Consider the following 12397-nt stretch of genomic DNA (forward strand, 5'->3'; position numbering starts at 1 on the left):
GATGATCCATTGAGGTCCCTTCCGACCCTAGCATCTATGAATCTATGAAAAAGGAGGGGGAAGATGCATTTAAAATAAGCATTTTTAAATATAGAGATAGCAGAGAATTATAATTTTAGTCCCATTTAGTATGAGGTTATGGAGAAAACAAAGATGGCCCTCCACTTCCTCAGTAGAATTCAGTTTGCAGGCTTTGGCCTGCATACACTTATTAAGGAGCACTAGTCAAACTTCCATGATGTTTTCCCCACTTTTTCTACCATGTTCCTTAATTTTAAAATGGAAACTTAATGTGTTATTGAAAAACTTGGTTTCTTTTGATCAGTTATTGAACTGGTTGAAATTTTCCAGACATGAAGAGTGTTAATGAAATGCCAAAATATCAACACACAGAAATTGATTTTTTTTTTTTAAATTTTTTTTTTTAATGGACTTTCAGTTGCCTGTACTATTACATGTGTTGGCCACTGTGGCCATTAGTTGCACAGTAGAAACTCCAGCTTGTTTTCAGTATATAAATCATATTAGCTGTCCTTTCTTTTAAAATAAAGTTGTTAAGTCAGGAAAGGAATGTGCCAACTTGTTATAGACAGAAGTGAGTGCAGTGAAGGGATGTGGATGCAAGTGTGGTTGCAAGCTATACAGGAATCCTTAATTATGTTTCCAGCTGAATCAGAGTGATCATTTAAAGAACACCTTAATTAAGAACAATGAGAGAGTGTGCATATATTTAATGCCATAAGCCAAATGTAGGTGTTGAGAAGCCATTAAGATAAAATTCAGAGTGATAGAATGTTGTCAGAAATACAGCTATCCTGAAAAATATTTGATTGTTTTCTAATAATGGACATTTATCACTTATATTTATTATTTCACTAGTTACAGCTGCTGTGTTGTAACAAACAAATATTATATGAATGCCAACATCTTGTCTAAGAGGAGTTGATGCTGTAGAGCCATTATACCATGTCTGAAAATCACAGAATCATAGAAAATTAGGGTTGGAAGAGACCTTAGGAGGTCATCTAGTCAAAGCAGCCAGCAATTTGAAATACATATCCTTAAATAATATATATACACATTGGACTAACTTTCAAAAATAGAAACCATTCTTGTGGGCAAAGAATGATGCTCACAATGAATTGTGCCCACAGCTCTCTACCTGCAGCATCTTCAGGATTTTTTCTAGTATTTCAGTACAGCTACACCATTATGTACACACATTTCTAATGGCAGAATCTGAAAACAGCATGGCATGGCTCTCAGAAGAACTTGATACAAACTGCTCTTTCATATAAGAATGTGCATTTCCCTTTAAATTACTGGACTGAGTTTCCAAACACAGTACAGGTTTCCCTCACTTTATGCTGTACATGTGCTCCTGGAAAATGGCACATCACTCTAATTCACACAAAGGGAACCCACTTTACAATGTAACAAATGGGGATACATTCCAAGATCTCAACTGTACAGACCCCCAGACCCATTTCTACCACTTCTACAAGATAATTTTGGTATTCACCAACAGCAGACAGTACATACAAGCACAGGGCACTATCATAATGGGGATGGCAACTACAGAAACACGTCATGAACAATGAGCAAGAAGCACGCACCGATCCACATAGGAGACTATATTTTGGTGCACATCACTTCTACAATGCACCATACAAAGCAGCTGACTGTGGGCTTCCACCACACCGACTGCACACAAGTGAATTGACCTTGCTTAGAATGAACTTTTGGTATAAAAAGAATCATTGCATAATGCACCCCCCACTAGATTATTCCGCCAAGGCTTTGTCTAGCTGGGTCTTAACCTCCAAGGATGGAGATTCCACCACCCCTCTGGGCAGCCTGTTCCAGTGTTTTACTACCCCAATTATGAGAACTGTTTTTCCTTATATCGAACCTAAATCTCCCTTGCTGCAGCTTGAGACCATTGCTCCTTGTTCTCATCTGCCACCACTGAACAGTCCAACTCCATCCTCTTTGGAACCACCCTTCAGGTAGTTGAAGGCTGCTATTAAATATCCCCTCAGAAGAATCTTTGGTAGCAAATGTGATTTTTATTTCTAGAATCAACATACAGTTTGTTAACTGACTGGCTTGTCAGCTAGCTATAGTGAGATGTTTCTTGGTCTGTTTCTTTATAGTACATTGTACTGATGTTCTACCAAGTCGATCTTATTTTTTCCAGACTGTTTTTCTCAAAGACTTCTTTACCTTTTTTTGGAGTGATAAAGCCCTTCTTCGTAAGTTTGCACCCAAGTGATATCATCTCCCCAGCCTAGGAATATAACAGAGAAATTAACCAGGAGTCAGAGTTTTCCCTCATAAAAGTTTTGTTTTTGGATTTTAGAAGTTCTTTGCGCCAAAACAGGACTTTTTTGTTTTTAATCCAAAGATTTCAAAACACTATGGCATTATTAAATTGCTCACATTTTAAATATTGCACTCATTTTACAGATGGGTAAGCTTAGTACACCAGGGCGTGTATAGATGAAATGGGGGTCCTGAATTGATGCAGTAGGTTTTTAAAAACACTGCTTCAATTTAAGGCAAAATAAATGCCTGTGTCTTGTACACCCATGTCTTACCTGCCCCTCTGGCAGTGGGGAGGGGAGGGCAAGTTGCTAGCAGGCGGAGTGGTCCCTGGGTTGGGGGGGTGGGGGCTGGCGCTTCCCTCCATGGTAGTGGCAGCCCTCCCCATGCAGCACCTCCCCACAGGCACCCAGCTCAGGCAGTCCTGGGGGGAACTGCTGCAAAGGGAACAACTGGGTCCCTGCACAGCTCGTGGAGGCAGGCAGGCTCCAGGGGTGGGGGAGAGGGGGTAATCATGTTCACCATTTTTTGTTTTTTCTTTTCTTTGGTGGAGTCTGCCTTCCCAGGCTGCTGCCAGACTGCCTGCACGGACTGCCTGCACAGCCCCTGAGCCACACGGAACCCAGTGCTTTGCTCCGCGGCTGAAGGGCAGCAGACTAAAACTCCTCGGAAGTGTTTTATTTTGCTGTGCCCCAAAGTCATTTCAGGCGCATTACGCTGCTGAATGTGCTACAGCGGCTGGAATTAATGTGCAATATGCTGCTGATGCATGCACCAACACCATTAAAACAGCGCAAAAGCATTTAACCCTCTTTACAGTGTCGTACACACATGCCCCTTGTTTTGTCTACACATGACCCCGGTGGCCAGGGGCCACATTTACAAGGATACTTGGGTGTTTGGGAAAAGTTCTTTGAGCATGCTAGGCATCTAACTCAGTGACTTTGGCAAATACATCTGTAGAGGGGCCTAGGTGTGCCTAGCAGTTTTAAAATCTAGGGCAAGTCTGTGAGACTAACCTAAGTTCCTTTACGAAATGGAAATCAGCCAGGGGAGAAAAGTAGCTTAGAAAAATAGATTCTGGTCCTCATGATTGTAAAGACGACTTTGAAAGCACAAGCCATAAATGTTCAAATTCCAGAAAAGTACAGTATTTTGAAAATATTCTGAATTTTAAGCCAAAATTTTTGTATATTTTTGGTGTTCCTGAGTCATGGCTGTTCTACTTCTGTATAAAAACAGTCTTTTAAGAATTACCATAAAACAAAAATAAATAGATAACCAACTTCCGACTTAGTTGCATCTGGTCATTTTCCACTTTTGGTGAAAGTATTGTGCAATTGATTCATATATCTTATCAAATCTTAAAGTGTAAGCTCTTCAATGCTTTTTCCATTCACTAAGTCTTTGTGAATATCATTGTTTCAAGGGCTCAGTGAAAAATTGAATGGTTTGGAACCAGCTGAAAATCGTTTTTCCCTATAGTTATCTTGATCAACCTCAACAACTTAAGACAGCTGCTTGGGCTAGCTAGTGTTTTTTTTTCATCCAGTCTTAACTAAGTTTGGGTCTTCTGGTTGAAATCCAAGTTATATTCTGATATTTATTTAAAGGAGAAAAAATCCAAACCCTGTTAAATATGGTGTCTCTCTTGGCTTATCCTTCACTCATGTAGAATTCTCTCTCAGGCAGGCAGTTTTATTTTGGTCTGTTGACCAAGAAGCATTTGAGTTTGATTTGATGACCTATGTAGGAAGGTGTCTTATGGTTCCAAGGAACTAGTACGGGCTACTTTTTTTTTTTCTAGCAATCTATATCACTCTAATAGCTCAACCTGCTGTAGTTTGTGTGGGCTGCAAGATGTATGATTACAATTTCACAGTATTTTCAAAGCTTGACATTTGGTGAACTGTGACTAGCTGTATGTTACTATATTTTACAAATTACTGTACTAAGAAAAAATGGCTTCTCTTTTATATGAGATGCTTACTTATAGGTTTGTTAAGAAGGACAACTACACATTTAGAAAAATAGTCAATATCTATCAGATGGCCCTTTTCTTTGTATAAATCTTCCTTTGTTTCCACCCCCTCTCCCCATACAAGTGTATATAAGAAGTGCTGTACATTATTTCTGCAAGACTTTATGATTCTACCTTATATTTTCAGTTTCTGGTGTTTTGAGAAGTCCTTGGTATCTTTTTATGTAGTTACCTTTTCTGTATGCTATTCCACTGTCGGGCTTCTAGGCTAGGTGGTCAAAATGCCTGAGGCTGAATCAATTCAATCTTTGTGGGTTAGTCTAAGCTGTGTAGTTTGCCCCAATAAGCTCGTGAACAGACATTCACTTTTGATTCTGGAAAAGCAGCCACATGCCGGCGGTGGCCTAGGCCAGAAGCTGGAGGAGCACTAGAGCACACCTCCCTGTTCAGCTGGAGCAGACAGCTTGGGCCAAGGCTATCCTGCCAACCCTGCAAGAAGGGGTTTGTGGGGGGAGTGCAGAGCATCCTGGGGTGCCGGGGGACTGTGAGTTAACTTGAATCTGGAGAGGATCTGGGGCAGAAGTTCAATAATGGGTATGATACCTCCACCCAGGTTTGTCTTAAACTGGTTTCAGTCATTTTGAAAGCAGTTTGTGCACTGAACTTCTGTTGTGTTACAGGTTTGAACCAGTTTCTGATCACTTTTATACCAGTTTTATGTATAATTCCTGTCCCTAGTCTTATACAATTGCTATAGATTTTAATCAGACCTCTAGCTTCAGATACTTCCTTTCTCACTGCATAGATGTGATCCCACATGGGTAAAGTGAAGACTGTTACAGCTGTCTTGGCAGTAATGATACTGTGTATTTGAAGAAACTCTGTGACTGCCCTGGTACACCCTGCCAGTCTGAGGGAAGTACACTGAATCATAGCAGATGTAATTCAGCCAGGGATTTTAACCTGTCAAAAGAATGTGTACATCTGCCCTGAATTCCCATGGGGCAGTGCAGTACAGTAAGGCAATGTACTTAGTATTTCCTGGGACTTAGGTTATTCTTAAACTGTTGCAAGCTTACTTGGTAATGTTCCTGTGCATACTTGTGGTTTTATTTTTTCCCTTCCCCCCCGCCCCCCCTTTCCTTCCAACATTTATGCTTTGAAATTTAGTGAAAATTACTGTGCCAAAATTGAAGTCTTACTTATGGATAATTGGACCTACATGGAACTTATGTAGCATGTATGCCTCGTGCTAATGCTTTGCAAGAATAATTTTGCAGGAATAATTTCATAAAAGAGAGCTAAGGGAAGCTGAAGACGGCAGGGTTCCCAAGCCATCGGAAGAGGAAGGCAGGGGAACTAGAGATTCTTCACAGCATATATTCTTATCTACATCCCATAAAGGAGAGAGAGAGAAATCATGGTGAACCTGCTAAGCTACTACACTGCTTCTGTATTCATATTTGTAAGGAATTCACTAAAATACTATCAATCTAAAGACAAAAATTCTAATAATCATTAAAGCTGAAAATTATGCCTGATGAAGAGATTCTTGTAAGTATAAAAATGGTTGGGGTCTGCAAATAGATATGTGAGTATCCTCGGATGAGTCTAAGTGTGGTTATGTTCTGAAAAATATTCTATAAAACCTCCTATTGTAAGGTTCCATATTTGTGTAGCAATGGTTTTTACAGCAAATATGTGTACTGTTAATGGATTCTGGTTTACCCATTAACAGCCCGTTGTCTTTTTTTCTCCCAGGTTCTCTACAAGCTCAACTTGGGCTGCAAGACATTGGAATACTTGCTTCCATATCTCAATTAGTCATGCATTTTCTGCAGCCCACATTAGGCCATTAGTGATTATACATCACCCCATTCACTGGGTTTACACATCAGATTAGAACTTTTCAAATTATTTTGTTATATAAGAAGAAATGGAAAGTGAATCCTGTTTTTAGATCTGCTTCTTTTATAGAGCTAAAAGTAGTAAATATCAATAAAAAGAACATACATTTTTGTCTCAAATCATACAGATCTGTAAATTTAAGCACACAGATCAGTTGACTTGAAACATGAAGTTTTAAAATAGTTTTAAATTTGATAACACTTGAATGTATAAAATGTGAACATTTAAAACATTTCTGGCTCTTTTTACTAGCTTAAGCAGCTAATTAAATAAAGTGAAGCTACAGGACCTCTTGACAGCGTCTGTGGAGCTCTTTTTTCCTTTTTGATTGCCATTGCGAAGTTGGAAGAGACTGCAATTAACAGGAGTGATAAAGCCAGTGCTGAGTGCAGCATTATTTTTCTTAAGAAGGCCCCCTTCAGTGCAGCTGTCAAACTGGAAAACAAAATAATTTGTTTAGTTGGGATGTTTTCTTACAGGTTGCTATAAGAATTTAAAATGTTAATAGCAGTTTAACGGTCTAAGCTAGAGAGACAGTTTGGTTTTGGAAACATCTGTTTTGCTTTGTGACAACAGGCAAAAATGCAGATGATCTACCCAAAGTAGACTAACATATACTACATAGTTAAAAATACACCTGGCATTTCGGATACAATCGTTACTGTAATCTGAACAGTGAAAACTACAGTAATTTCACTTTCATTTCCAGTCAGTTTTGAATTTGATCTTTATGTACTAATTCGATATTGTGATGTATGTGTGGCAAATGTGGTGGACCAAAGTTTGTGTGTTAACTTCAAAACAAAGTTGTGTTGAAATTAAAAAGCAGGTGGACGTTTTCTTGATAGGCATATTTCTGATCAAATTTATACTGGTCGTCCCTTGATAAAATAACACAGCTTACGTTCTGGTAGAATCTATTATTTATAAGACATTATTGGAGAAACTTCAGGAGGAAATTCTTCCCAGAAAACAAGAATTGCTAATGTTAATGGCAGTATTTTATGCTCTATACAGGGGCAGGCAATTATTTCAGGTGGAGGGCTTCTTACTGTGTTTTGCCAAGCCATCAAGGACTATATGACAGGTAGCCAGGGGCAGATGAATATTCAACTTCTAAACTTTTTAGGGGCCCAGCAGGCCAGATAGAATGGCTTCGTGGGCCACATCTGGCCCATGGGCCACATTTTGCCCACCTCTGCCTTTTATAACAAGATGTGTTGAGAAAGCATTATAGTAATGCTGCTTTTTTAAAAAAAATTATAGTAGTGGAAAAGCCCCCAAGTAGGATCATAGTGGTTACAGTTGTCTTGGAATTTTGTCACAGCAGGCTATGACTGAGCACCAGTAGAAGAGTAACCTATCACCCTTCTAGATCATCAATAATGAGTACTTTTAGGGCTTTTACAACAGCTGTCCATAAACTGTCTCTAGCACCATAAATATTACTGCAACCAACTCCAGTTCTGCCAGATAATTTTCATCAAAGGTTATTATATATACCTGACAATATCAATACAGGAAACAGATATTATTCCAAGTGAAGATAAGAATGATGGCTCCTTAAAACTAAGAAGTATTCCTTGAAGGTTATTCTCTCTCCTAGAGATACCATATTTCTAAAGACACTTCCCCGGCATCTAAAATTATCAGTTAAGCCACAGAGTATTTTCCTCCTTCCCTCCACACCTGGTCCTTTATTTTTTTTGAAGGGGCTTGGGTATCCCCTTTGTTTAACATACCCCCTCCTCAGAGTTGGATGCAAAAGATATTTTTGCCTCAATCTACGTCTGGACAAGAACCCATTTTGATACTCATTACTGGTGCTCCTTAATTTACCAAAATGCACTGATGTTGTGTGTGGAGTAATGTGGGGCCTTCCCATTTCAATAAGAAATCCACCTCAATTTCTCTATAAGGCTCTGCAATTAAACCTACCACTTACATTTTGTTTTACCTTTTATGAACACCTATAGAAACATTAATGTCTATGGCTTTGGGAAACATTTTTAAATTTGACTTCAGAAATACACACATTTCCAATTTCCTTCAAGATAAATGAGGAACTTTTCAAAAAATCAGTAGATTCTTTCCAGTTTCAGAATTGTTTTATTTCAAAGACTATAGAAATATTCCCCTTGCACTTAACCTTTATCGTCATAAAGAAAACCCATGAAGATTTTTTTTTGTGCAGGAGAGATCACTGGCAGTGTTATTACTGGATACCGTTTGGGTAATTTGGTATATTATGAGAACCAGTACCAATAAGCTAGGTTAAACAGTGCATGATAGCAAATACCATTGAAATCAACTACCTCTCCACATGACACTCCCTTAGAGACATTTTTTTATTCTCCAAACTCTTTTTTTTCCTCTCTCCTTCCCCATCACTACACTCAAAGTACTTTGCTAGCAAACTTTTTAAACACTAAAAACTTTTGCTCACCTTTTAGCTGATCAGTTCTGATGAAAGTTCCTCCTTCTGGAAGTGTCTAGTTAAAAATGGGTGTGATTTATACAAGAATACCTGACCTGCCCAGTTGTGTGTGTATTATTAACAAGAGCACATTCACCTGCACAAATGACAGGAACCAGTTAGTCGGAAACCAAGCCTGTGGTTTTTATTTCCCCCCCCTTCTTTCCTCCCTCCAACATTTTACTCTTGTGGGTTCTTAGGCTTGTACACTGAATACTCAGATTTCTCTCCATCTTGGCTTGTATCAGGTGTCTTTGTATTAGGACTCAAAGTAAACAGTGGTTTGTGTGTGTCTGTTACTTTTCCCCCCAAATAGTTTGAGTTTGGCTTATGTCCCAGTGAAAAAAGAAACCACCAATGAAAGCTGGAACTGTGCGTGCTATTGTTCCTGATGAATGTCTGAGTTCACTGGTGCTTGGAGATTAGGTATAAAGCTAACAGAAAGATACAAGAGTTACTTTGTGTACAGGAATGCAATTAATGAATGAAAGCAAACTTTTTTTTTAATTTAGGAAAATAAAACACTGTTTTAAAGAACATTGTGTAAAATACCTGCTGACTGTTTTTTTAAGTTGAAATATCTGAAAAGTTTCTGTATCTTTACATGCTCATAATTCTGATCCAGCTTGGCAACACATGAAAAGCACTTCACTGTCCTTGAACACAAAACACATTGCTTTGGTCATTCTTGTCCTTTGTTACAGCTTTTGCATAGATGACAAGATACATCAGAAGCAGTCCTTACCACTGGCTTCTTTCTCTGTAAGGATTTATTTTATTCTATTGAGATCTTTAATGCGTTAATTTAAACTGATTTTTTTTCCTTCTCTTTTCCATCATTTGAAGTTTTGCATCCAGCTCTTAACTTTGCTGTTTGGTTCATTGCTGTTTGTAGCCTATAGATACCGAAACTCATTAAAAGATTACAGCTATCACATGATGGTTTCCTCATGTAATCAAGCTCAACTGAAAAATAAAATCTGATAACAATAAAACCTTTGCTTGGTTAGTTGGCATCGTCAAGTACTCATTCTCTGTATTTACTGTTTCAGTGCAATAACTACTTTTCACTGAAACATTGTGAAAATGTTCGTCATATTTTCAGTGCAAAAGGCAGCCTTAATATTTATAATGAAATGAGTAAACCTGTGCATTTCAAATCTGCTTGAATTTAAATGTAAAATATTTTGACTCCCTTGGTAGATGGACCACAAATAAAAGATGTGTTGGTTAGAAAATTGAAATCGGCCATTTACTTTTTTAATGCTTATTTACCTGTTAGTGTAAATAACCACTACCACAAAAGCAGCCATCAATGTTCAGCCAGTTATCCTTGATGCAGGAATTGTAAACACAAAATCATACAAAGACTTAGTTTTTCTTACCTCCCATGTTTTCACACATAATGTGTTGGGGCAAATGCCTGAAACAGGATACCCACCTTGCTGGTTCTTTTCATTGTATTGGAAATCAAGATGTAGTAGTATAGGCAAGTAGGTTGTTAAAATTGAAGATGGATTAAATGCAAGGCCTCTTATCTAACTGGATGGGTGCCCAGTGCGTTATCTTCTGTGCCTCTTCCTGAAAGCTTACAAAGTGGGTGTGTCTATATGTGCATTTACTGCGCAATAACTTTGCAGTAGTGCAATAAGTGGCTTTTAGACCAGCATCTGCATATATTATGTAGTAATGCTGTATGTGCTCTGACCTGGGAGTAAAGTTTACCCCAAGTCAGACCACACACAGTGTTACTGTGTAGTAAGGAGTCTACACAGGCCTTACTGTACAGTAATTAAGTGTGCATAAATTTGCTACAGGTAGCAAATTTATACCCAGCTTGGCATAAGTCACCACAGTTACTGTGCAGTATACAAGTGTGCACGTGTAGACATGTGCCCATACTTCGCAGAAACTTTCAGTTACTGTGCAGTACCCACAGTAACTGTGCACGTGTAGACGTGTCCAGTCGTACCTATTTCTTGTGTACTCCTGCTAAGTAGAAACTATTTTGATATATCCTACAGAAGGATGCATTAGTCGGGAGTATGGAAATACTAGCCAAGCTTCTTCACCTTTGGCTTTTCCTTATCTTAGTCCCAAGGATTTGGTCCAGTTTCATGTTGCAGGCACAACTGAAATTGGGAACACTGTTCATTTATAATAATATTTTCATTTCAAAAGCACTTTATGATCTATAGTCTTGAAGCATTATTTAAAAATTAATGAATTCAGAATCTCAGTACCTCTGAAGCAAGTACAGCTATCTTCTTTTTTAAGATTAAGAAACAGGTGCCTAAGGAGGGTACACAACTTGCCCAAAGGCACAAACATTCTTGGTAGACCTGGAAATGGAACTTGCACTTGTACAAATCCTTTCTTTTTATTTAAGCCTCAAGCTATAACACATCATGAAAACTCCGTGCTCTTAGACGATCCTGAAGGGACGTGTCAGAGCCATGCAAAGAAAAGAAAAAGATGCAAGGTATATGAATTAATTAGGCCACAACTTTTATTAACTCATCTGGGATCATGATGCAACAATAAATTGTACAGTGTAGACCATGATTTTTCCTTTGATTATTCCTATTTATGTGAAGAGTTGCTGTTCTTCCTCCTTCCCATTTGTTGCTGCCCAGTGCTGGTTTCCCATCTCCTCTTATGAGCATGAATTAGATATCATTTTCTCCTATAAAGATTGTGGGATACAGATGAAAGAGGGTTGTCTCTCCGCTGTACTCTCCCAGGTTTCTCAGCAGATACATGAATGGGATCATTTAGCTGGAGGATGTTTTGGTGTTCAGTGTTTTCAAAATAGGAGAGGTATTCCTTCCATTATGGTTTGCTGGGCAGTGTGGAGGACAATTCTTACTTCGTACTTGTTTTCTATCATTGTTCTTCTCAGAGAGAAATGTCAACTCACTTTTCTTAGCTTCTGTGGGAGTCTTCTTTTAAACCCATTACCAGTACTAACTTATTAGAAAGCGAGACTGAAAATAGCTGAAACTGATGTAAGATAAACCTGATTGAATGTAGTATCATACTTAACTGCTTTGGGTCAAACTGGTTTATGAAACTTCTGTCCCAGATCCCTTTTTGGTTCAAGTTAAATCAGTCCCACAGCATCCCGGCATACTTTCCAGCCCTGTGCTGGGCTATGCTGCCTGCTCCAGCATTTTGGGGGGCAGGGGAAAGGGTAGGGAAGCAGGGACTACCCCTTCCTTAAGCAAACCTGGGCTGGGTCTGGGCCCAGGGAGGAAGGGTACAGAACTGCCCTGCTGATAAGTGTACTGAAACTTACTGTCAGTTGTGACTGTGGACAACAAATCCCAGAGGTACCTGGAAACAAGAAGAGGAAGTGTTTGGCAACCCTTGTCTATAATCATAGAAATGCTGTAGATACATTGCTCTGAAAACAAAAGGCATAGGAATAAATTAATTACAGGGGGCAAGTAGTACAGGTGCTCTGATGCATCAGTCCAATATCAGATTGGCACCAATATAAAGAAAATTGACTATATCAGAAATCAGCCTGATGAGGCTGATAATTTGACTGATAAATGCTCATGGGTATGTGCAGCTACAGCACAGCATGCAGGGAGCGAGGAGCACAGCCTGGCAGTGTGGAGAGCTGCATACAGGTGGTGGGGCATGGGGGGCCAGATCAACACCTTCCCATGGTGAGGGAGGGAGTGGGGCTGGGGTAGGCA

The 12397-nt window shown here is 39.1% G+C and overlaps 1 protein-coding gene across 2 annotated transcripts in view; it reads right to left on the minus strand.

The window, feature by feature from the left end:
• Positions 1-10156, minus strand: part of AGR3 (anterior gradient 3, protein disulphide isomerase family member) — a 19433-nt gene extending 9277 nt beyond the window's left edge. Inside the window, exons 1-5 of one of the 2 annotated variants that reach the window (XM_019534216.1) lie at positions 10132-10156; positions 9436-9586; positions 8661-8787; positions 6504-6649; positions 2227-2290 (exon numbers count right to left, since the gene is read on the minus strand). In XM_019534216.1, coding sequence (XP_019389761.1) covers positions 2227-2290; positions 6504-6609 — 170 coding nt within the window. In that variant the 5' untranslated portion in view covers positions 6610-6649; positions 8661-8787; positions 9436-9586; positions 10132-10156. Of the gene's footprint in view, positions 1-2226; positions 2291-6503; positions 6650-8660; positions 8788-8874; positions 8953-9435; positions 9587-10131 lie in introns of those variants that run through there. The other variant, XM_019534227.1, reaches the window with a different exon arrangement.
• Between the last annotated feature and the right edge of the window lie 2241 nt (positions 10157-12397).

This window comes from Crocodylus porosus, unplaced genomic scaffold (assembly GCF_001723895.1).
Source record: "Crocodylus porosus isolate Cpor-Errol unplaced genomic scaffold, CroPor_comp1, whole genome shotgun sequence".
In the NCBI taxonomy this organism is placed as follows: Eukaryota; Metazoa; Chordata; order Crocodylia; family Crocodylidae; genus Crocodylus; species Crocodylus porosus.